The sequence below is a fragment of the Oncorhynchus kisutch genome, linkage group LG24 (assembly GCF_002021735.2).
Source record: "Oncorhynchus kisutch isolate 150728-3 linkage group LG24, Okis_V2, whole genome shotgun sequence".
Lineage (NCBI taxonomy): Eukaryota > Metazoa > Chordata > Actinopteri > Salmoniformes > Salmonidae > Oncorhynchus > Oncorhynchus kisutch.
Window position 1 is genome coordinate 44,277,929 of NC_034197.2, and position 26,358 is coordinate 44,304,286.

At 47.4% G+C, this 26,358-nt stretch overlaps 1 protein-coding gene across 1 annotated transcript in view; it reads right to left on the reverse strand.

Annotated features, from left to right (window-relative positions):
* Positions 1–26,358, reverse strand: part of LOC109882554 (ubiquitin-like modifier-activating enzyme 1) — a 76,518-nt gene that overhangs the window by 17,835 nt on the left and 32,325 nt on the right. The window contains 10 exon segments of the mRNA XM_031803541.1: positions 1,857–1,885; positions 1,887–1,922; positions 2,562–2,758; positions 3,881–4,062; positions 4,657–4,874; positions 5,866–5,976; positions 7,693–7,869; positions 23,135–23,281; positions 23,603–23,700; positions 25,533–25,665. Of these exon segments, the coding sequence (XP_031659401.1) occupies positions 1,857–1,885; positions 1,887–1,922; positions 2,562–2,758; positions 3,881–4,062; positions 4,657–4,874; positions 5,866–5,976; positions 7,693–7,869; positions 23,135–23,281; positions 23,603–23,700; positions 25,533–25,665 (1,328 nt within the window).

Genomic DNA, 26,358 nt, shown 5'->3' on the forward strand with positions numbered 1-26,358 from the left:
TGTGTACGATAATGATGGCTGGTCGACGAATTACGATCAGATGATTTGTTGAGAGCCCTGAGACAAAATTACAAAGGTATTTTATAGCTAAGATACACCCCTTTCAACCTACATGACGAACAGATGTATAGAATGGGACACAGAGTTAAGATTTGTATGAAAGATACTGTCTGCTGTGAATTATAAGTATCTGCTGTGTCAACAGTTATGTTTCATTGTTCAGACCAGGTCTGGCCCTCTCTTCCCTGGTACCCATATAGAACAGAAGCATTAACTCATGCTCCGGAATGAGGTTTCATCACCCAAAAGACATCATAAATCTCTGGTCAGCGTTACCCCCCCAGAGGCCCACACACAGATGAGCGTTCTAACCCCCCCTTATTCTGTTTCATAAAACAGCCATTTAATGCAATAATATCAGACACTCTTCCATAAAGCCCAGCTCTGTGGAGTGTACGGCTTAAAGTGGTCCTATGGACAGATACTCATCCATAAAGCCCAGCTCTGTGGAGTGTACGGCTTAAAGTGGTCCTATGGACAGATACTCTTCCATAAAGCCCAGCTCTGTAGAGTGTACGGCTTAAAGTGGTCCTATGGACAGATACTCTTCCGTAAAGCCCAGCTCTGTGGAGTGTACGGCTTAAAGTGGCCCTATGGACAGACACTCTTCCGTAAAGCCCAGCTCTGTGGAGTGTACGGCTTAAAGTGGCCCTATGGACAGACACTCTTCCATAAAGCCCAGCTCTGTGGAGTGTACGGCTTAAAGTGGTCCTATGGACAGACACTCTTCCGTAAAGCCCAGCTCTGTGGAGTGTACGGCTTAAAGTGGTCCTATGGACAGACACTCTTCCGTAAAGCCCAGCTCTGTGGAGTGTACGGCTTAAAGTGGCCCTATGGACAGACACTCTTCCGTAAAGCCCAGCTCTGTGGAGTGTACGGCTTAAAGTGGCCCTATGGACAGATACTCCAACACATGAATTCAGAGCAGCAGTCTTACCTGTCCCTGTTGGACACGAGTGATGAGAACCTGACTAGTGTCTTCAGTCCAGTGACTGGTCTTATATGGCCACTCCTCTGTAAAGCCCAGCTCTGTGGAGTGTACAGCTTAAAGTGGTCCTATGGACAGATACTCCAATCTCCACTGTGGAGCTTTGCAGATCCTTCAGGGTTATCTTTGGTCTCTTTGTTGCCTCTGTTTAATGCCCTCTTTGCCTGGTCTGTGAGTTTTGGTGGGCGTGCCTCTCCTGGCAGGTTTGTTGTGGTGCCATATTCTTTCCATTTTTTAATAATGGATTTAAATGGTGCTCCATGGGATGTTCAAAGTTTCAGATATTTTTTTTATAACCCAACCCTGATCTGTATGGAGAGCCCCTTGGTCTTGGTGGGGCCCCTTGCTCTTGGTGGTGCCCCTTGCTCTTGGTGGTGCCCCTTGCTCTTGGTGGTGCCCCTTGCTCTTGGTGGTGTTGCAGACTCTGGGGCCTTTCAGAACAGGTGTATATATACACTGAGATCACATGACAGATCATGTGACACTTAAAGTTCACCTGTGTGCAAAATAACTAATTGTGTGACTTCTGAAGGTAATTGGTTGCACCAGATCGTAGTCATAGTAAAGGAGGGGAATACACAACACTTTTCTATTTAAAGATATATATTTTTTGAAACAATTTTTTTCACTTCACCAATTTGGACTATTATTTTGTTTATGTCCCATTAGATGAAATCCAAATAAAAATCAATTTAAATAACAGGTTGCTATGCAACAAAATAGGAGAAACGCCAAGGGAGATGAATACTTTTTTAAGGCCCTGCCTTCAGACAGAAAAGGCCTTTAAAAGCCAGAGCTGTAGACTTACGTGAGGTACTGCATAGCATTCTCTGACGGCCTGTTTAAAACAGACCCTCAACTCATCACGGGCCCACTAGAGAGAGAAGGAGACACGAGAGTTACCACACACTGCATATAGAGGACATCAGTCGACAGGTGTGTGTGTGTGTAGACATCGTTAGAGAGAGAGTGTGTGTGTCACCTGCAGGGTGTGTGTGTGTGTGTGTGAGTGAGTGTGTAGACATCAGTCCCCGCAGGTTAGAGAGAGAGTGTGTGTGTCACCTGCAGGGTGTGTGTGTGTGTGTGTGTGTGTGGGTGTGTGTGTGTGTGAGTGTGTGTGTGTCACCTGCAGGGTGTGTGTGTGTGTGTGTGAGTGAGTGTGTAGACATCAGTTAGAGAGAGAGTGTGTGTGTCACCTGCAGGTGTGTGTGTGTGTGTGTGTGTGTGTGTGTGTGTGTGTGTGTGTGTGTGTGTGTGTGTGTGTGTGTGTGTGTGAGTGAGTGTGTAGACATCAGTTAGAGGAGAGAGTGTGTGTCACCTGCAGGGTGTGTGTGTGTGTGTGTGTGTGAGTGTGTAGACATCAGTTAGAGAGAGAGTGTGTGTGTCACCTGCAGGGTGTGTGTGTGTGTGTGGTGTGTGTGTGTGTGTGTGAGAGTGAGTGAGTGTGTGGACGTCAGTCCCCGCAGGTTAGAGAGAGTGTGTGTGTGTGTTACCTGCAGGGTGTGTGTGTTACCTGCAGGGTGTGTTCGATGGCGTTGGGGAAGTTCTTCAGCGTGCAGATGGGGATGGACTTCTCCGGGGGGTCCTGGGAGGAGCTGTATGACTCTGTCAGGAAGGGGATGACCACCTGCACGTTTCCCTTGGTGCCCAGAGTCCCGGACTCTAAAAGGGGCTTCCTGTAGTAGACACACCTCCGGTCCATATACATACCTACAGGAGAGGGACATTCACAAAGCATAATTGTTCCCAATATTCCTCAGCCCTAAACAATCGACCCCCCCCCCCCCCCCCCCTCTTCCTCAGCCCCAAACAATCTAATTGAACCGGCCCAGCTCCCCGGACTCCTCTTCCTCAGCCCTAAACAATCTAATTGAACCGGCCCAGCTCCCCGGACTCCTCTTGATAACCTCCTCTTGATAACTGTGGAGACTATACCGCCTGTAGCCGTTGATAACTGTGGAGACGATACCGCCTGTAGCCGTTGATAACTGTGGAGACGATACCGCCTGTAGCCGCTGATAACTGTGGAGACGATACCGCCTGTAGCCGTTGATAACTGTGGAGACGATACCGCCTGTAGCCGTTGATAACTGTGGAGACGATACCGCCTGTAGCCGTTGATAACTGTGGAGACGATACCGCCTGTAGCCGCTGATAACTGTGGAGACGATACCGCCTGTAGCCGCTGATAACTGTGGAGACGATACCGCCTGTAGCCGTTGATAACAGTGGAGACGATACCGCCTGTAGCCGTTGATAACTGTGGAGACGATACCGCCTGTAGCCGTTGATAACTGTGGAGACGATACCGCCTGTAGCCGTTGATAACTGTGGAGACGATACCGCCTGTAGCCGTTGATAACTGTGGAGACGATACCGCCTGTAGCCGTTGATAACTGTGGAGACGATACCGCCTGTAGCCGTTGATAACTGTGGAGACGATACCGCCTGTAGCCGTTGATAACTGTGGAGACGATACCGCCTGTAGCCGTTGATAACTGTGGAGACGATACCGCCTGTAGCCGCTGATAACTGTGGAGACGATACCGCCTGTAGCCGTTGATAACTGTGGAGACGATACCGCCTGTAGCCGTTGATAACTGTGGAGACGATACCGCCTGTAGCCGTTGATAACTGTGGAGACGATACCGCCTGTAGCCGTTGATAACTGTGGAGACGATACCGCCTGTAGCCGTTGATAACTGTGGAGACGATACCGCCTGTAGCCGTTGATAACTGTGGAGACGATACCGCCTGTAGCCGTTGAAACCGATAGATAACAGTCGATAACGACAGCCCACACGGTGCAGTAATGTTAAAAGTGCGTCTTACGCGCGTCAACGTTGTCCAGAGCGTTGGCGACTCCGTGGAGGCTCTCGAAGAAGTCGTCATCGTAGACGCGCTCCGTCTCGGGTCCGACGCGGTTCTGGTGTCCCGTGATCCGGATGGACGGGTTCATCTGCTTCACCGCCGCCGCCGCCGTCTCGCTCTTCATCTTCGTCACGTCCCACGGCCTGAATACAAACCAAAACAGTGCTTTATTTCATAAAAGATCCTTTGAAACCCGTAACCCTTTACAGAAGAACAATGAAAAGCAAACAAGAAGCAACAACAGCTATATGAAAACACAAAGGTCTACGTCCCAAGTGGTTCTCTATTCCATGTAGAGTACGGCATCTGAACAGACCCGCTGTGCACTTGTAACAGTAGAACTTTAGACCGTCCCCTCGCCCATACCCGGGCGCGAACCAGGGACCCTCTGCACACATCAACAACAGTCACCCACGAAGCATCGTTACCCATCGCTCCACAAAAGCCGCGGCCCTTGCAGAGCAAAGGGGGAACCACTACTTCAAGGTCTCAGAGCAAGTGACGTCACCGATTGAAACGCTATTTAGTGCGCACCACCGCTAACTAGCTAGCCGTTTCACATCGGTTACATACTGATCTACAGTAATGCAGTATGTAGGAAAGTGGGTGCCATTTCAGACACCCGATGTCTAAACCAGTGTAATCACAGGGTCAAGGCTAAAGAGATGCTTGTGTTGCATGATTTAAACCCTCCAAGGGTTAAGTTTGCCCCTCCTCAACTCCTCCCCCCCTCTCACCTGAAGAGGAACTGTCTGTTGAGGTTGGATTTCTCTATGGTGTCCATGTCTGTCACGATGACCTCACCCTCTCCACCAGCCAATCCAATCATGGCAAAGTTCTTGAGCAGCTCACAGCCAATAGCGCCAGCCCCAACCAGGAAGTAACGTTGTTTAGCCAGCTCCTCCTGCAGCTGGGAGCCAAACACAGCGATCTGGCCGTCATAACGACTGTTCCTCTGGGGAGAGGGAGAGATGTCATTTAATAGTTTTCCCACAGGTAGAAGGCGAGTCTGTAAAGGAGAACAGGTAGAAGGCGAGTCTGTAAAGGAGAACAGGTAGAAGGCGAGGCTGTAAAGGAGAACAGGTAGAAGGCGAGGCTGTAAAGGAGAACAGGTAGAAGGCGAGGCTGTAAAGGAGAACAGGTAGAAGGCGAGGCTGTAAAGGAGAACAGGTAGAAGGCGAGGCTGTAAAGGAGAACAGGTAGAAGGCGAGGCTGTAAAGGAGAACAGGTAGAAGGTGAGGCTGTAAAGGAGAACAGGTAGAAGGTGAGGCTGTAAAGGAGAACAGGTAGAAGGCGAGGCTGTAAAGGAGAACAGGTAGAAGGCGAGGCTGTAAAGGAGAACAGGTGAAACTGTAAAGGAGAACAGGTAAGGCTGTAAAGGAGAACAGGTAGAAGGCGAGGCTGTAAAGGAGAACAGGTAGAAGGCGAGGCTGTAAAGGAGAACAGGTAGAAGGTGAGGCTGTAAAGGAGAACAGGTAGAAGGCGAGGCTGTAAAGGAGAACAGGTAGAAGGCGAGGCTGTAAAGGAGAACAGGTGAGGCTGTAAAGGAGAACAGGTGAGGCTGTAAAGGAGAACAGGTGAGGCTGTAAAGGAGAACAGGTGAGGCTGTAAAGGAGAACAGGTGAGGGTGTAAAGGAGAACAGGTGAGGCTGTAAAGGAGAACAGGTGAGGGTGTAAAGGAGAACAGGTGAGGCTGTAAAGGAGAACAGGTGAGGCTGTAAAGGAGAACAGGTGAGGCTGTAAAGGAGAACAGGTGAGGCTGTAAAGGAGAACAGGTAGAAGGTGAGGCTTTATAGTTCTACTTGAAATAGTGGCATGATGTGTTTTGTGCCAGACCTGTAGTGCCTGTATGCGTTTGGCCAGTGAGGGTTTGTGTTAGGTGTGTGCATATTGGTGGGCGGTGTGTGTGAGTATGGTAGAATTCGGAGTGTGTGAAATGTACTCACAGGGGCACAGTCCTCCTCAGTGAGCATGGCTCCTCCCTCTTCCTCAGACAGACACTCCAGAGCATCGAAATACAGCCACTGCACCATGGGCATGAACTTCCCTGTACACGCCTAGGACAGACACACAGTTATAATACTGTACAGCCACGGCATCATGGGCGTGAACTTCCCTGTACACGCCTAGGACAGACACACAGTTATAATACTGTACAGCCACGGCATCATGGGCGTGAACTTCCCTGTACACGCCTAGGACAGACACACAGTTATAATACTGTACAGCCACGGCATCATGGGCGTGAACTTCCCTGTACACGCCTAGGACAGACACACAGTTATAATACTGTACAGCCACGGCATCATGGGCATGAACTTCCCTGTACACGCCTAGGACAGACACACAGTTATAATACTGTACAGCCACGGCATCATGGGCATGAACTTCCCTGTACACGCCTAGGACAGACACACAGTTATAATACTGTACAGCCACGGCATCATGGGCGTGAACTTCCCTGTACACGCCTAGGACAGACACACAGTTATAATACTGTACAGCCACGGCATCATGGGCGTGAACTTCCCTGTACACGCCTAGGACAGACACACAGTTATAATACTGTACAGCCACGGCATCATGGGCATGAACTTCCCTGTACACGCCTAGGACAGACACACAGTTATAATACTGTACAGCCACGGCATCATGGGCATGAACTTCCCTGTACACGCCTAGGACAGACACACAGTTATAATACTGTACAGCCACGGCATCATGGGCATGAACTTCCCTGTACACGCCTAGGACAGACACACAGTTATAATACTGTACAGCCACGGCATCATGGGCATGAACTTCCCTGTACACGCCTAGGACAGACACAGTTATAATACTGTACAGCCACGGCATCATGGGCATGAACTTCCCTGTACACGCCTAGGACAGACACACAGTTATAATACTGTACAGCCACGGCATCATGGGCGTGAACAGGGTGGGAAATTAGAGCCCTGAGTACCAGGCCATTAGGATCTGATGGAAGGACAACAGAGCCCTGAGTACCAGGCCATTAGGATCTGATGGAGGGACAACAGAGCCCTGAGTACCAGGCCATTAGGATCTGATGGAGGGACAACAGAGCCCTGAGTACCAGGCCATTAGGATCTGATGGAGGGACAACAGAGCCCTGAGTACCAGGCCATTAGGATCTGATGGAGGGACAACAGAGCCCTGAGTACCAGGCCATTAGGACCTGATGGAGGGACAACAGAGCCCTGAGTACCAGGCCATTAGGATCTGATGGAGGGACAACAGAGCCCTGAGTACCAGGCCATTAGGACCTGATGGAGGGACAACAGAGCCCTGAGTACCAGGCCATTAGGATCTGATGGAGGGACAACAGAGCCCTGAGTACCAGGCCATTAGGACCTGATGGAGGGACAATAGAGCCCTGAGTACCAGGCCATTAGGACCTGATGGAGGGACAACAGAGCCCTGAGTACCAGGCCATTAGGATCTGATGGAGGGACAACAGAGCCCTGAGTACCAGGCCATTAGGACCTGATGGAGGGACAACAGAGCCCTGAGTACCAGGCCATTAGGACCTGATGGAGGGACAATAGAGCCCTGAGTACCAGGCCATTAGGACCTGATGGAGGGACAACAGAGCCCTGAGTACCAGGCCATTAGGATCTGATGGAGGGACAACAGAGCCCTGTAAAAAATACAGAGGACACAAGTCCACACACACACACACACACACACAGTATAACCATATTGAGCAGAAAGACAGTTTTGAGTAGACAGGAAGGTGAGCCGCTCCTTACCTTCATTACTTCCTGTGCGGCCAGTCCACCAATGAAAGCGTTGATTGGTGCCAAGTCGCCAGCGGAGACGAAGGCCAGTTTCTTAATGAGCTTGTCATCCAGCTCGTCCACCTTAGCTGACCCCGTCTGGCTGGAGTTAACCTCTTTAGCCAGGGACACCAACTCCTCTCCATCAGCCTGGAACCACAAAGCATTACATTGATAGGCATGACTACAAGGTGTGGAAACCATTCCACAGGGATGCTGGCCCATGTTGACTACAATGCTTCCAACAGTTGTGTCAAGATGGCTGGATGTCATTTGGGTGGTGGACAATTCTTAATGCAATGGAAACTTGAGTGTGAAAAACCCTGCAGCGTTGCAGTTCTTGACACAAACTGGTTCACCTGGCAACTACTATCATACCCTGTTCAAAGGCACTTACATCTTTGGTCTTACCCATTCACCCTCTAAATGGCACACATACACAATCCATGTCTCACAGTGGTGCAACCAATTACCTTCAGAAGTCACATAATTAGTTAAAGTCCACCTGTGTGCAATCTAAGTGTCACATGATCTCAGTATATATACACCTGTTCTGAAAGGGCCCAGTCTGAAAGGCCCCAGTCTGCAACACCACTAAACAAGGGGCACCAAAAGCGGCACCATGAAGACCAAGGAGGTCCGTACAGATGAGGGTTGGGTAATAAAAAATATCAGAAACTTTGAACATCCCACGGCGCACCATTAAATCAATTATTAAAAATTTGAAAGAATATGGCACCACAACAAACCTGCCAAGAGTGGGCCGCCCACCAAAACTCACACCAGGCAAGGAGGGCATTAAACAGAGAGGCAACAAAGAGACCAAAGATAACCCGGAAGGAGCTGCAAAAATCCACAGTGGAGATTGGAGTATCTGTCCATTGGACCACTTTAAGCCGTACACTCCACAGAGCTGGGCTTTATAGAAGAGTATCAGTCCATTGGACCACTTTAAGCCGTACACTCCACAGAGCTGGGCTTTATAGAAGAGTATCTGTCCATTGGACCACTTTAAGCCGTACACTCCACAGAGCTGGGCTTTATAGAAGAGTATCTGTCCATTGGACCACTTTAAGCCGTACACTCCACAGAGCTGGGCTTTATAGAAGAGTATCTGTCCATTGGACCACTTTAAGCCGTACACTCCACAGAGCTGGGCTTTATAGAAGAGTATCTGTCCATTGGACCACTTTAAGCCGTACACTCCACAGAGCTGGGCTTTATAGAAGAGTATCTGTCCATTGGACCACTTTAAGCCGTACACTCCACAGAGCTGGGCTTTATAGAAGAGTATCTGTCCATTGGACCACTTTAAGCCGTACACTCCACAGAGCTGGGCTTTACGGAAGAGTATCTGTCCATAGGACCACTTTAAGCCGTACACTCTACAGAGCTGGGCTTTATGGAAGAGTATCTGTCCATTGGACCACTTTAAGCCGTACACTCCACAGAGCTGGGCTTTACGGAAGAGATGGGAGTATCTGTCCATAGGACCACTTTAAGCCGTACACTCCACAGAGCTGGGCTTTATAGAAGAGTATCTGTCCATTGGACCACTTTAAGCCGTACACTCCACAGAGCTGGGCTTTACGGAAGAGATGGGAGTATCTGTCCATAGGACCACTTTAAGCCGTACACTCCACAGAGCTGGGCTTTATAGAAGAGTATCTGTCCATTGGACCACTTTAAGCCGTACACTCCACAGAGCTGGGCTTTATAGAAGAGTATCTGTCCATTGGACCACTTTAAGCCGTACACTCCACAGAGCTGGGCTTTATAGAAGAGTATCTGTCCATTGGACCACTTTAAGCCGTACACTCCACAGAGCTGGGCTTTATAGAAGAGTATCTGTCCATTGGACCACTTTAAGCCGTACACTCCACAGAGCTGGGCTTTATAGAAGAGTATCTGTCCATTGGACCACTTTAAGCCGTACACTCCACAGAGCTGGGCTTTATAGAAGAGTATCTGTCCATTGGACCACTTTAAGCCGTACACTCCACAGAGCTGGGCTTTATAGAAGAGTATCTGTCCATTGGACCACTTTAAGCCGTACACTCCACAGAGCTGGGCTTTATAGAAGAGTATCTGTCCATTGGACCACTTTAAGCCGTACACTCCACAGAGCTGGGCTTTATAGAAGAGTATCTGTCCATTGGACCACTTTAAGCCGTACACTCCACAGAGCTGGGCTTTATAGAAGAGTATCTGTCCATTGGACCACTTTAAGCCGTACACTCCACAGAGCTGGGCTTTACGGAAGAGTATCTGTCCATAGGACCACTTTAAGCCGTACACTCTACAGAGCTGGGCTTTATGGAAGAGTATCTGTCCATTGGACCACTTTAAGCCGTACACTCCACAGAGCTGGGCTTTACGGAAGAGATGGGAGTATCTGTCCATAGGACCACTTTAAGCCGTACACTCCACAGAGCTGGGCTTTATAGAAGAGTATCTGTCCATTGGACCACTTTAAGCCGTACACTCCACAGAGCTGGGCTTTACGGAAGAGATGGGAGTATCTGTCCATAGGACCACTTTAAGCCGTACACTCCACAGAGCTGGGCTTTATAGAAGAGTATCTGTCCATTGGACCACTTTAAGCCGTACACTCCACAGAGCTGGGCTTTATAGAAGAGTATCTGTCCATTGGACCACTTTAAGCCGTACACTCCACAGAGCTGGGCTTTATAGAAGAGTATCTGTCCATTGGACCACTTTAAGCCGTACACTCCACAGAGCTGGGCTTTATAGAAGAGTATCTGTCCATTGGACCACTTTAAGCCGTACACTCCACAGAGCTGGGCTTTATAGAAGAGTATCTGTCCATTGGACCACTTTAAGCCGTACACTCCACAGAGCTGGGCTTTATAGAAGAGTATCTGTCCATTGGACCACTTTAAGCCGTACACTCCACAGAGCTGGGCTTTATAGAAGAGTATCTGTCCATTGGACCACTTTAAGCCGTACACTCCACAGAGCTGGGCTTTATAGAAGAGTATCTGTCCATTGGACCACTTTAAGCCGTACACTCCACAGAGCTGGGCTTTATAGAAGAGTATCTGTCCATTGGACCACTTTAAGCCGTACACTCCACAGAGCTGGGCTTTATAGAAGAGTATCTGTCCATTGGACCACTTTAAGCCGTACACTCCACAGAGCTGGGCTTTACGGAAGAGTATCTGTCCATAGGACCACTTTAAGCCGTACACTCTACAGAGCTGGGCTTTATGGAAGAGTATCTGTCCATTGGACCACTTTAAGCCGTACACTCCACAGAGCTGGGCTTTACGGAAGAGATGGGAGTATCTGTCCATAGGACCACTTTAAGCCGTACACTCCACAGAGCTGGGCTTTATAGAAGAGTATCTGTCCATTGGACCACTTTAAGCCGTACACTCCACAGAGCTGGGCTTTACGGAAGAGATGGGAGTATCTGTCCATAGGACCACTTTAAGCCGTACACTCCACAGAGCTGGGCTTTATAGAAGAGTATCTGTCCATTGGACCACTTTAAGCCGTACACTCCACAGAGCTGGGCTTTATAGAAGAGTATCTGTCCATTGGACCACTTTAAGCCGTACACTCCACAGAGCTGGGCTTTATAGAAGAGTATCTGTCCATTGGACCACTTTAAGCCGTACACTCCACAGAGCTGGGCTTTATAGAAGAGTATCTGTCCATTGGACCACTTTAAGCCGTACACTCCACAGAGCTGGGCTTTATAGAAGAGTATCTGTCCATTGGACCACTTTAAGCCGTACACTCCACAGAGCTGGGCTTTATAGAAGAGTATCTGTCCATTGGACCACTTTAAGCCGTACACTCCACAGAGCTGGGCTTTATAGAAGAGTATCTGTCCATTGGACCACTTTAAGCCGTACACTCCACAGAGCTGGGCTTTATAGAAGAGTATCTGTCCATTGGACCACTTTAAGCCGTACACTCCACAGAGCTGGGCTTTATAGAAGAGTATCTGTCCATTGGACCACTTTAAGCCGTACACTCCACAGAGCTGGGCTTTATAGAAGAGTATCTGTCCATTGGACCACTTTAAGCCGTACACTCCACAGAGCTGGGCTTTATAGAAGAGTATCTGTCCATTGGACCACTTTAAGCCGTACACTCCACAGAGCTGGGCTTTATAGAAGAGTATCTGTCCATTGGACCACTTTAAGCCGTACACTCCACAGAGCTGAGCTTTATAGAAGAGTATCTGTCCATTGGACCACTTTAAGCCGTACACTCCACAGAGCTGAGCTTTATAGAAGAGTATCTGTCCATTGGACCACTTTAAGCCGTACACTCCACAGAGCTGGACTTTATAGAAGAGTATCTGTCCATTGGACCACTTTAAGCCGTACACTCCACAGAGCTGGGCTTTATAGAAGAGTATCTGTCCATTGGACCACTTTAAGCCGTACACTCCACAGAGCTGGGCTTTACGGAAGAGTATCTGTCCATAGGACCACTTTAAGCCGTACACTCTACAGAGCTGGGCTTTATGGAAGAGTATCTGTCCATTGGACCACTTTAAGCCGTACACTCCACAGAGCTGGGCTTTACGGAAGAGATGGGAGTATCTGTCCATAGGACCACTTTAAGCCGTACACTCCACAGAGCTGGGCTTTATAGAAGAGTATCTGTCCATTGGACCACTTTAAGCCGTACACTCCACAGAGCTGGGCTTTACGGAAGAGATGGGAGTATCTGTCCATAGGACCACTTTAAGCCGTACACTCCACAGAGCTGGGCTCTATAGAAGAGTATCTGTCCATTGGACCACTTTAAGCCGTACACTCCACAGAGCTGGGCTTTATAGAAGAGTATCTGTCCATTGGACCACTTTAAGCCGTACACTCCACAGAGCTGGGCTTTACGGAAGAGATGGGAGTATCTGTCCATAGGACCACTTTAAGCCGTACACTCCACAGAGCTGGGCTTTATAGAAGAGTATCTGTCCATTGGACCACTTTAAGCCGTACACTCCACAGAGCTGGGCTTTATAGAAGAGTATCTGTCCATTGGACCACTTTAAGCCGTACACTCCACAGAGCTGGGCTTTATAGAAGAGTATCTGTCCATTGGACCACTTTAAGCCGTACACTCCACAGAGCTGGGCTTTATAGAAGAGTATCTGTCCATTGGACCACTTTAAGCCGTACACTCCACAGAGCTGGGCTTTATAGAAGAGTATCTGTCCATTGGACCACTTTAAGCCGTACACTCCACAGAGCTGGGCTTTATAGAAGAGTATCTGTCCATTGGACCACTTTAAGCCGTACACTCCACAGAGCTGGGCTTTATAGAAGAGTATCTGTCCATTGGACCACTTTAAGCCGTACACTCCACAGAGCTGGGCTTTATAGAAGAGTATCTGTCCATTGGACCACTTTAAGCCGTACACTCCACAGAGCTGGGCTTTATAGAAGAGTATCTGTCCATTGGACCACTTTAAGCCGTACACTCCACAGAGCTGGGCTTTATAGAAGAGTATCTGTCCATTGGACCACTTTAAGCCGTACACTCCACAGAGCTGGGCTTTATAGAAGAGTATCTGTCCATTGGACCACTTTAAGCCGTACACTCCACAGAGCTGAGCTTTATAGAAGAGTATCTGTCCATTGGACCACTTTAAGCCGTACACTCCACAGAGCTGAGCTTTATAGAAGAGTATCTGTCCATTGGACCACTTTAAGCCGTACACTCCACAGAGCTGGGCTTTATAGAAGAGTATCTGTCCATTGGACCACTTTAAGCCGTACACTCCACAGAGCTGAGCTTTATAGAAGAGTATCTGTCCATTGGACCACTTTAAGCCGTACACTCCACAGAGCTGGGCTTTATAGAAGAGTATCTGTCCATTGGACCACTTTAAGCCGTACACTCCACAGAGCTGGGCTTTATAGAAGAGTATCTGTCCATTGGACCACTAAGCCGTACACTCCACAGAGCTGGGCTTTATAGAAGAGTATCTGTCCATTGGACCACTTTAAGCCGTACACTCCACAGAGCTGGGCTTTATAGAAGAGTATCTGTCCATTGGACCACTTTAAGCCGTACACTCCACAGAGCTGAGCTTTATAGAAGAGTATCTGTCCATTGGACCACTTTAAGCCGTACACTCCACAGAGCTGGGCTTTATAGAAGAGTATCTGTCCATTGGACCACTTTAAGCCGTACACTCCACAGAGCTGAGCTTTATAGAAGAGTATCTGTCCATTGGACCACTTTAAGCCGTACACTCCACAGAGCTGGACTTTATAGAAGAGTATCTGTCCATTGGACCACTTTAAGCCGTACACTCCACAGAGCTGGGCTTTATAGAAGAGTATCTGTCCATTGGACCACTTTAAGCCGTACACTCCACAGAGCTGAGCTTTATAGAAGAGTATCTGTCCATTGGACCACTTTAAGCCGTACACTCCACAGAGCTGGGCTTTATAGAAGAGTATCTGTCCATTGGACCACTTTAAGCCGTACACTCCACAGAGCTGGGCTTTATAGAAGAGTATCTGTCCATTGGACCACTAAGCCGTACACTCCACAGAGCTGGGCTTTATAGAAGAGTATCTGTCCATTGGACCACTTTAAGCCGTACACTCCACAGAGCTGGGCTTTATAGAAGAGTATCTGTCCATTGGACCACTTTAAGCCGTACACTCCACAGAGCTGAGCTTTATAGAAGAGTATCTGTCCATTGGACCACTTTAAGCCGTACACTCCACAGAGCTGGGCTTTATAGAAGAGTATCTGTCCATTGGACCACTTTAAGCCGTACACTCCACAGAGCTGGACTTCACGGAAATGTGGCCAGAAAAAAGCCACTGCTTAAAGAAAAAAAATAAAAGAAACACGTTTGGTGTTGGGGCCATCAAGGAAAACGCCTGTCTGGCGCAAACCCAACATCTCTCATCACCCCGAGATTCCCATCCCCACAGTGAAGCATGGTGGTGGCAGCATGTTTTTCATCGGCAGGGAAACTGGTCAGAATTGAAGGATGGCGCTAAATAAAGGGACATTCTTGAGGGAAACCGGTTCCAGTCTTCCAGAGATTTGAGACTGGGACGGAGGTTCACCTTCCAGCAGGACAATGACCCTAAGCATACTGCTAAAGCAACACTCGAGTGGTTTAAGGGGAAACATTTAAATGTCTTGAAATGGCCCAGTCAAAGCCCAGACCTTAATCCAATTGAGGATCTGTGGTATGACTTAAAGATTGCTGTACACAAGTGGAACCCATCCAACTTGAAGGAGCTGGAGCAGTTTTGCCTTGAAGAATAGGCAGAAATCCCAGTTGCTAGATGTGCCAAGCTTAAAGAGACATGCCCCAAGAGATTGCAGCTGTAATTGCTGCAAAAGCTGGACAAAGTGTTGACTTTGGGGGGTGAATAGTTTTGCACGCTCAAGTTCTTTTTTTTGTCTTATTTTTTTGTTTGTTTCACAAAAAAAAAAAAATTTGGCATCTTCAAAGGGGTAGGCTAACCCCCCCAAATCCATTTTAATTCCAGGTTGTAAGGCAACAAAACAGGAAAAATGCCAAGGGGGTGAATACTTTCGCAAGCCACTGTAATTTTCTCGAGGCTTAAAAATCCTTCTTTAACCTGTCTTCTCACCATCTACACTGATTCAAGTGGACTTAACCCAGAGGTCAATGTCCGCACCCCCGTGGAAACCGAATTAGCATAATGAAAAAATCTGTCAGTTTAAACTAGAAATGTGTTTTTTTGCATTTGAGTACTGACAGAGTACTGGCAGAGCTTGTACTGGTTGCATATCAATGCACCGCATCCGCCGTCGTCGTGGTGACAGAAAGGTGAAAGGTGACCGAGCGGTGTTTGTCAGACCATGAGACATCCTGGAAATCGGTCCACTTACAAAATAATCTGTAGCGTCCGAATGGTTTGGCCTACAAACTATAATGACCCTTTATGTAAAGATGAGACTCATTGACGACGGTGTACTCCGTTTTGCTCTACCTCCCCCCCATAAGCATCTTAGGACTTGTAAGTTGGTATAGGCGATTTGCCAACTTCTGTCTAACAGTTTGGGCTACACACTATTATGCCCACTCTGTGGAAAGGTGAGATTCATGAACACGTACGTTGGTTGGCTAAAGGACACCCACATGCCTCAAGACTCATCTGAAAGTACCCTGGTACCGGTTGGAGAAAAAAAATGAATCGATCCTATGGAGACATTAGTGCCAAAATAAGGGGTTAAATACATGTTTAAAAAATAAATAAAATAACATTTCCTGATCTTATTTCTCTCGCTCTCAGACATGTCAGAACAAACGGACCCTTTTATGGGCATAAACCTGCCTTCAGGTTGGGAGGGGTTTGGCCAGCCGGGATGACCTTGTCCCACTGCGCTTTAGTGACTCCTTGTGGCGGGCCAGGTGCCTGCAAGCTGAACCCGGTCACCAGCTGGACAGTGTTTCCTCCGACACGAGGTAAGAGCACAACAAAAAAAAAAAATGGATATTCACAACGCCTACTCCACCCATGCTCCACCAAGGTTTTCCAGCACACAGCTTTGACCTACTACAGGAGCTATGTTGGTCTATTGTACTTCAAACTATGTGTAGGCAGGTTGCTTAGGATTCAAACCTTCTCAAACAGCCTGATTCATACTGTTAGAGGTGTTTCCAGAATAATGCTTCCAGAATAATGTGATTTATACCACATAAGTTAAAGTATGAGGATTCTTCACACACCATAGTAATCCCATTCCGCGACGTTTTCCATCTTTTTAAAATTATTAACATGACCTTTGCTTTTATACTTACAAGACCATCATACTTGAGTGAGCTGTTTGTTATTGTAGTAATGTGGTGCCTTATAGTACCATGCTTCCTTAAATCTATATTTTAGAAAAATCTACATTTCATAACATATTTCTTGGGGTCAGTAAGTGCCCAACATCATCAGGTGGTGTGTCTCTAATCTATAGAGGCAGGGCCTAAAATGAACACCTGCCACCTGCGGGTTTAGGCATTGGTGGGTAAGACATTCATTCCAATAGCCACGTTGGTGGGTAAGACATTAATTCCAATAGCCACGTTGGTGGGTAAGACATTCATTCCAATAGCCACGTTGGTGGGTAAGACATTAATTCCAGTAGCCACGTTGGTGGGTAAGACATTAATTCCAGTAGCCACATTGGTGGGTAAGACATTCATTCCAGTAGCTACGTTGGTGGGTAAGACATTCATTCCAGTAGCTACATTGGTGGGTAAGACATTCATTCCAGTAGCCACGTTGGTGGGTAAGACATTCATTCCAGTAGCTACGTTGGTGGGTAAGACATTCATTCCAGTAGCCACGTTGGTGGGTCCAAAGGGCTCCACAGCGAGAGCTTTTCACTCATTTGTGAATAAAATGGTCAAGTATGATTGTGGTGCTCATGTTGAATTTCCTTTTGTGCTGCAGGCCAGTGACTATTAGGTATTTAGTCACGAAGAAGTGGAAGCAGTATTACTGCAAACACACTGGGTTTTTATTTATTTATTTATTTTACCTTTATTTAACCAGGTAGGCAAGTTGAGAACAAGTTCTCATTTACAATTGCGACCTGGCCAAGATAAAGCAAAGCAGTTCGACAGATAAAACGACACAGAGTTACACATGGAGTAAAAACAAACATACAGTCAATAATGCAGTATAAACAAGTCTATATACAATGTGAGCAAATGAGGTGAGAAGGGAGGTAAAGGCAAAAAAGGCCATGATGGCAAAGTAAATACAATATAGCAAGTAAAATACTGGAATGGTAGTTTAGCAATGGAAGAATGAGCAAAGTAGAAATAAAAAATAATGGGGTGCAAAGGAGCAAAATAAATAAATAAATTAAAATGAAATACAGTTGGGAAAGAGGTAGTTGTTTGGGCTAAATTATAGGTGGGCTATGTACAGGTGCAGTAATCTGTGAGCTGCTCTGACAGTTGGTGCTTAAAGCTAGTGAGGGAGATAAGTGTTTCCAGTTTCAGAGATTTTTGTAGTTCGTTCCAGTCATTGGCAGCAGAGAACTGGAAGGAGAGGCGGCCAAAGAAAGAATTGGTTTTGGGGGTGACTAGAGAGATATACCTGCTGGAGCGTGTGCTACAGGTGGGAGATGCTATGGTGACCAGCGAGCTGAGATAAGGGGGGACTTTACCTAGCAGGGTCTTGTAGATGACATGGAGCCAGTGGGTTTGGCGACGAGTATGAAGCGAGGGCCAGCCAACGAGAGCGTACAGGTCGCAATGGTGGGTAGTATATGGGGCTTTGGTGATAAAACGGATTGCACTGTGATAGACTGCATCCAATTTGTTGAGTAGGGTATTGGAGGCTATTTTGTAAATGACATCGCCAAAGTCGAGGATTGGTAGGATGGTCAGTTTTACAAGGGTATGTTTGGCAGCATGAGTGAAGGATGCTTTGTTGCGAAATAGGAAGCCAATTCTAGATTTAACTTTGGATTGGAGATGTTTGATATGGGTCTGGAAGGAGAGTTTACAATCTAACCAGACACCTAAGTATTTGTAGTTGTCCACGTATTCTAAGTCAGAGCCGTCCAGAGTAGTGATGTTGGACAGGCGGGTAGGTGCAGGTAGCGATCGGTTGAAGAGCATGCATTTAGTTTTACTTGTATTTAAGAGCAATTGGAGGCCACGGAAGGAGAGTTGTATGGCATTGAAGCTTGCCTGGAGGGTTGTTAACACAGTGTCCAAAGAAGGGCCGGAAGTATACAGAATGGTGTCGTCTGCGTAGAGGTGGATCAGGGACTCACCAGCAGCAAGAGCGACCTCATTGATGTATACAGAGAAGAGAGTCGGTCCAAGAATTGAACCCTGTGGCACCCCCATAGAGACTGCCAGAGGTCCGGACAGCAGACCCTCCGATTTGACACACTGAACTCTATCAGAGAAGTAGTTGGTGAACCAGGCGAGGCAATCATTTGAAAAACCAAGGCTGTCGAGTCTGCCGATGAGGATATGGTGATTGACAGAGTCGAAAGCCTTGGCCAGATCAATGAATACGGCTGCACAGTAATGTTTCTTATCGATGGCGGTTAAGATATCGTTTAGGACCTTGAGCGTGGCTGAGGTGCACCCATGACCAGCTCTGAAACCAGATTGCATAGCAGAGAAGGTATGGTGAGATTCGAAATGGTCGGTAATCTGTTTGTTGACTTGGCTTTCGAAGACCTTAGAAAGGCACGGTAGGATAGATATAGGTCTGTAGCAGTTTGGGTCAAGAGTGTCCCCCCCTTTGAAGAGGGGGATGACCGCAGCTGCTTTCCAATCTTTGGGAATCTCAGACGACACGAAAGAGAGGTTGAACAGGCTAGTAATAGGGGTGGCAACAATTTCGGCAGATAATTTTAGAAAGAAAGGGTCCAGATTGTCTAGCCCGGCTGATTTGTAGGGGTCCAGATTTTGCAGCTCTTTCAGAACATCAGCTGAATGGATTTGGGAGAAGGAGAAATGGGGAAGGCTTGGGCGAGTTGCTGTTGGGGGTGCAGTGCTGTTGTCCGGGGTAGGAGTAGCCAGGTGGAAAGCAAGGCCAGCCGTAGAAAAATGCTTATTGAAATTCTCAATTATGGTGGATTTATCAGTGGTGACAGTGTTTCCTATCTTCAGTGCAGTGGGCAGCTGGGAGGAGGTGTTCTTATTCTCCATGGACTTTACAGTGTCCCAGAACTTTTTTGAGTTAGTGTTGCAGGAAGCAAATTTCTGCTTGAAAAAGCTAGCCTTGGCTTTTCTAACTGCCTGTGTATAATGATTTCTAGCTTCCCTGGGTTTAACACGTCCTCATATCATGTCAAGAGATTGAGGATAGAAGCAGAAGACAGGGAACATTCTGGCACCGAAGACATATCACTGGCCTTGTTCCATAACAGACTGGTCACTATAGCAGCACCCACTCGTAGCACGCGCTCCAGCAGGTATATCTCATTGGTCACCCCCAAAGCCAATTCCTCCTTTGGCTGCCCTTCCTTCCAGTTCTCTGCTGCCAATGAACTGGAACGAACTGCAAAAATCACTGAATCTGGAGACTCACATCTCCCTCACTAGCTTTAAGCATCAGCTGTCAGAGCAGCTCACAGATCACTGCACCTGTACATAGCTCATCTGTAAATAGCCCATCTATCTACCTACCTCATATTGTTATTTATTTGATTTATTTTGCTCCTTTGCAGCCCAGTATCTCTACTTGCACATTCATCTTCTGCACATCTACCATTCCAGTGTTAATTTGCTATATTGTAATTATTTCACCACTACAGCCTATTTATTGCCTTACCTCCCTTATCCAGAAGTTTGCATCCTGTAGCTCCAACTCCAAAAAGATCTGGGACACTGAAGTCCATGGAGAACAAGAGCACCTCCTCCCAGCTGCCCACTGCACTGAGGCTAGGTAACACGGTCACCACTGATAAATCCATGATTATCGAAAACTTCAATAAGCATTTCTCAACGGCTGGCCATGCCTTCCGCCTGGCTACTTCAACCTCGGCCAACAGCTCCGCCCCCCCCCCGCAGCTCCTCGCCCAAGCCTCTCCAGGTTCTCTTTCACCCAAATCCAGATAGCAGATGTTCTGAAAGAGCTGCAAAACCTGGACCCGTACAAATCAGCTGGGCTTGACAATCTGGACCCTCTATTTCTGAAACTATCTGCCACCATTGTCGCAACCCCTATTACCAGCCTGTTCAACCTCTCTTTCATATAGTCTGAGATCCCCAAGGATTGGAAAGCTGCCGCAGTCATCCCCCTCTTCAAAGGGGGAGACACCCTGGACCCAAACTGTTACAGACCTATATCCATCCTGCCCTGCCTATCTAAGGTCTTCGAAAGCCAAGTCAACAAACAGGTCACTGACCATCTCGAATCCCACCGTACCTTCTCCGCTGTGCAATCTGGTTTCCGAGCCGGTCACGGGTGCACCTCAGCCACGCTCAAGGTACTAAACGATATCATAACCGCCATCGATAAAAGACAGTACTGTGCAGCCGTCTTCATCGACCTTGCCAAGGCTTTCGACTCTGTCAATCACCATATTCTTATCGGCAGACTCAGGAGCCTCGGTTTTTCGGATGACTGCCTTGCCTGGTTCACCAATTACTTTGCAGACAGAGTTCAGTGTGTCAAATCGGAGGGCATGCTGTCCGGTCCTCTGGCAGTCTCTATGGGGGTGCCACAGGGTTCAATTCTCGGGCCGACTCTTTTCTCTGTGTATATCAATGATGTTGCTCTTGCTGCGGGCGATTCCCTGATCCACCTCTACGCAGACGACACCATTCTATATACTTTCGGCCCGTCTTTGGACACTGTGCTATCTAACCTCCAAACAAGCTTCAATGCCATACAACACTCCTTCCGTGGCCTCCAACTGCTCTTAAACGCTAGTAAAACCAAATGCATGCTTTTCAACCGGTCGCTGCCTGCACCCGCATGCCCGACTAGCATCACCACCCTGGATGGTTCCGACCTAGAATATGTGGACGTCTATAAGTACCTAGGTGTCTGGCTAGACTGCAAACTCTCCTTCCAGACTCATATCAAACATCTCCAATCGAAAATCAAATCAAGAGTCGGCTTTCTATTCCGCAACAAAGCCTCCTTCACTCACGCCGCCAAGCTTACCCTAGTAAAACTGACTATCCTACCGATCCTCGACTTCGGCGATGTCATCTACAAAATGGCTTCCAACACTCTACTCAGCAAACTGGATGCAGTCTATCACAGTGCCATCCGTTTCGTCACTAAAGCACCTTATACCACCCACCACTGCGACTTGTATGCTCTAGTCGGCTGGCCCTCGCTACATATTCGTCGCCAGACCCACTGGCTCCAGGTCATCTACAAGTCCATGCTAGGTAAAGCTCCGCCTTATCTCAGCTCACTGGTCACGATGGCAACACCCATCCGTAGCACGCGCTCCAGCAGGTGTATCTCACTGATCATCCCTAAAGCCAACACCTCATTTGGCCGCCTTTCGTTCCAGTACTCTGCTGCCTGTGACTGGAACGAATTGCAAAAATCGCTGAAGTTGGAGACTTTTATCTCCCTCACCAACTTCAAACATCAGCTATCTGAGCAGCTAACCGATCGCTGCAGCTGTACATAGTCTATTGGTAAATAGCCCACCCTTTTTCACCTACCTCATCCCCATACTGTTTATATTTATTTACTTTTCTGCTCTTTTGCACACCAATATCTCTACCTGTACATGACCATCTGATCATTCTTCACTCCAGTGTTAATCTGCAAAACTGTAATTATTTGCCTACCTCCTCATGCCTTTTGCACACATTGTATATAGACTCCCCCTTTGGTTTCTACTGTGTTATTGACTTGTTAATTGTTTACTCCATGTGTAACTCTTTGTTGTCTGCTCACACTGCTATGCTTTATCTTGGCCAGGTCGCAGTTGCAAATGAGAACTTGTTCTCAACTTCCCTACCTGGTAAAATAAAGGTGTTCTCAAATAGCCTACCTGGTAAAATAAAGGTGTTCTCAACTAGCCTACCTGGTAAAATAAAGGTGTTCTCAACTAGCCTACCTGGTTAAATAAAGGTGTTCTCAACTAGCCTACCTGGTAAAATAAAGGTGTTCTCAACTAGCCTACCTGGTAAAATAAAGGTGTTCTCAACTAGCCTACCTGGTTAAATAAAGGTGTTCTCAACTAGCCTACCTGGTTAAATAAAGGTGTTCTCAACTAGCCTACCTGGTTAAATAAAGGTGTTCTCAACTAGCCTACCTGGTAAAATAAAGGTGTTCTCAACTAGCCTACCTGGTAAAATAAAGGTGTTCTCAACTAGCCTACCTGGTTAAATAAAGGTGTTCTCAACTAGCCTACCTGGTTAAATAAAGGTGTTCTCAACTAGCCTACCTGGTTAAATAAAGGTGTTCTCAACTAGCCTACCTGGTTAAATAAAGGTGTTCTCAACTAGCCTACCTGGTTAAATAAAGGTGTTCTCAACTAGCCTACCTGGTAAAATAAAGGTGTTCTCAACTAGCCTACCTGGTTAAATAAAGGTGAAAATTAAATACAAAAAATAATAGTTCCTGCTTCACGAGAACAGACTTGTCGTCTTCCATAAACCAGTACAGACTTGTCGTCTTCCATAAACCAGTACAGGCTTGTCGTCTTCCATAAACCAGTACAGGCTTGTCGTCTTCCATAAACCAGTACAGACTTGTCGTCTTCCATAAACCAGTACAGGCTTGTCGTCTTCCATAAACCAGTACAGAGGAACAGCATGGAAGCCAAGAATAGAAGCGTATTTTCAACTTCCCGGTGCTTTTGGAATGGCAACCGGGGAAACACCCCAGGGAAGTCGAAAATAAGTAGAACACATTTATTCTTGTTCACAAGATTTGATTGATGGGATTATCATTATGTGTGTGTGTGTGTGTGTGTGTACCTGGCACCAGGGCTTGGGCAGCCTGTTGTGTTTCCTCTGGTAGCTGTGTAGAGCCTGGAAGCCCAGGTGAAGCTGTCCTGGTCGCTCAAACTTAGCAAAGTCTGTCACCACAAACTCTGGCTCTGTCATGGAAGTGGTGAGGGATTTCTACAGAGAGAGAGAGAGAAGGCGAGACGCGAATTAACTCAACCTTTCTTCCAGCAAGTAATCGTGAACTATGCACTGTTGGAGATAATTTTACTGGTGAAATCTACACGTCGTGGTTAGTCAGAAACTACATTTTCCCCCATTGATCTGTTACGCAACCTGCACATTTTACCAGGCTTGTACCCACTACATTAAACATTGGTCTAATGACAGTAAACTGTCTGCCACATCACAGGAACAGAACGGTTTAACGAGAACCAACACATTCCACCCTCTACATGAACTTGACACCATGACATGCAGACAATGTCTGGTACTTACGAAGGCCACCTTCTGGGGCATCTTGACCTGAGAGACGATGCCTCCCCTGACGTAGTCGGAGAACCCTGTGGTGTCACAGATACTGAAGGTGTAGGGGCCTGGACGGAGAGAGGGGTACAGAGAGAGAGGGGGACGGAGAGAGAGAGAGAGGGGGACAGAGAGAGAGAGGGGGACGGGGAGAGAGAACGTACTGACTTCAGAAGACTTCTTCCAGAGTATTGAATAGGAAATATACTGGATGGTCCCAGTAGTACTGCGATTCGCAGCCTGGTCCCAGTAGTACTGCGATTCGCAGCCTGGTCCCCGTGTGTCACATGCTCCAAATTCAACAGGTCTAGACCTTACAGTGAAATGCTGACTTACAAGCCCTCAACCTCTTAAATGTAATGGCAAAATGTAGATTTCCGCCTAAATAGACCCAAAAGTAACTGCTATTCATGTGTAATTATATGATTCTGACATGTAAAAAAACATGTGAACGATATCAGGGGGAAGAAATGGGATTGTTAGACCTAACAACTAGAAATGGGATTGTTAGACCTAACAACTAGAAATGGGATTGTTAGACCTAACAACTAGAAATGGGATTGTTAGACCTAACAACTAGAAATGGGATTGTTAGACCTAACAACTAGAAATGGGATTGTTAGACCTAACAACTAGAAATGGGATTGTTAGACCTAACAACTAGAAATGGGATTGTTAGACCTAACAACTAGAAATGGGATTGTTAGACCTAACAACTAGAAATGGGATTGTTAGACCTAACAACTAGAAATGGGATTGTTAGACCTAACAACTAGAAATGGGATTGTTAGACCTAACAACTAGAAATGGACAGATGTTTTTAGTAAGTGGTGTCAGGTATGGTCACGGGATGTTTCCAAGTGTCCCTAAACCTCTCCAAAGTGGCATATGTCTAAAGAGATCATTCCAGTGCTATTACGTTTTTCCAATCCCTAAATGCAATTTGTTCAAACCTCCCTTTTCCTGTAGTCCAAGATCATCTCCTTTGTCTTGCTCACGGAGGGAGAGGTTGTTGTCCTGATACCACATTGCCAGGTCTCTGACCTCCTCCCTATAGGCTGTCTCATCATTGTCGGTGATCTGGCCTACCACTGTTGTGTCGTCTGCAAACTTAATGGTTGTGTTGGGAGTCGTGCTTGGCCACGCAGTCGCGGGTGAACAGAGAGTACAGGAGGGGACTAAACACGTACCCCTGAGGGGCTCCCGTGTTGAGGATCAGCATGGTAGATGTGCTGTTAACTACCCTCACCACCTGGGGGGCGGCCCGTCAGGAAGTTCAGGATCCAGAGGGAGGTGTCTCGCATTCTCACGTAGGTGTTCCTTTTGTCCAGGTGGGAAAGGGCAGCATGGAGTGCGAGATTGCTTCATCTGTGGATCTGTTGGGGCGGTATGCGAATTGAAGGGGTGTAGGATTTCCGGGATGATGGTGTTGATGTGAGTCATGACCAGCCTTTCGAAGTATTTCATGGCTACAGACGTGAGCATTACGGGGCGGTAATCATTTAGGCAGGTTACCTTCGTGTTCTTGGGCACAGGGACTATGGTCGTCTGTTTGAAACATGTAGCTATTACAGACTCCGTCAGGGAGAGTTTGAAAATATCAGTGACACTTGCCAATTGTTCCGTGCATTCCCTGAGTACACGTCCTGGTAATCCAGCTGGCCCTGCGGCTTTGTGAATGGATGTCATGGATTTGAGCCTGGTCTCAGGGAAGCAGTATATCCTTCTCGTCGTACTCAAAGAAAAACAAATCTTTGTCCAGTTCGAGGTGAGTAATCGCTGTACTAATGTACAGAAGCTCTTTTCAGTCATAAGAGACGGTAGCAACAACATTATGTACAAACATTATGTACAAAATACCACAGTTGATTAGACCGAAGTATTGCTACAGGATAGGACTCACCCAAGGTCTTGATCTCTATTGGCTGGCAGCTGTTGAGCTCCGTCATGCCCTGCACCTCAGTGAAGATCACAGAGTCTCCGTTCTCAAACCCGTGGCGAGCCTCGTCCAAACACGTCACCACGCCTGCTGCATCCTAACAGGGTGAGAAGCAGGGCTGAGATCTGCACAGCACGGGAAGCCAGGGAGGTTACCAGCTCCACTCCATGATACAATTAAAATGTAAGAGAGTACTAGGAATACTGGGGGGGGGGGGGGGGGGGGGGTGTATGTATCACACATATGATGAGTGGTCCTTCGTTGCTCTTTATAGCTCAGTTGGTAGAGCACGGCGCTTGTAACACCAGGGGGTAGTGGGTTCGATTCCTGGGGCCACCCATAAGTAAAATGCATGACTAAGTCGCTTTGGATAAAAGCATCTGCTGAACGGCATATATTATATCCTGCAATGGTACACACTGACAACCGTCCCAGTGTTTAGCCGAGTTCCAGACTGAGTTATGGTGTAGCGAGATACTAATCAGAGGGGCTCCTGGTATCAAACCGCAGCTCCAGTAGTGGACTACCCTTCGTTACCGTTCAGGGGGCGCGCTGCTGTAACCTTCTCACCTAACGTTACCTCTCCGTTACCGTTCAGGGGACGCACTGCTGTAACCTTCTCACCTAACGTTACCTCTCTGTTACCGTTCAGGGGACGCACTGCTGTAACCTCCTCACCTAACGTTACCTCTCTGTTACCGTTCAGGGGACGCGTTGCTGTAACCTTCTCACCTAACGTCACCGTTCAGGGGACGCGCTGCTGTAACCTTCTCACCTAACGTTACCGTTC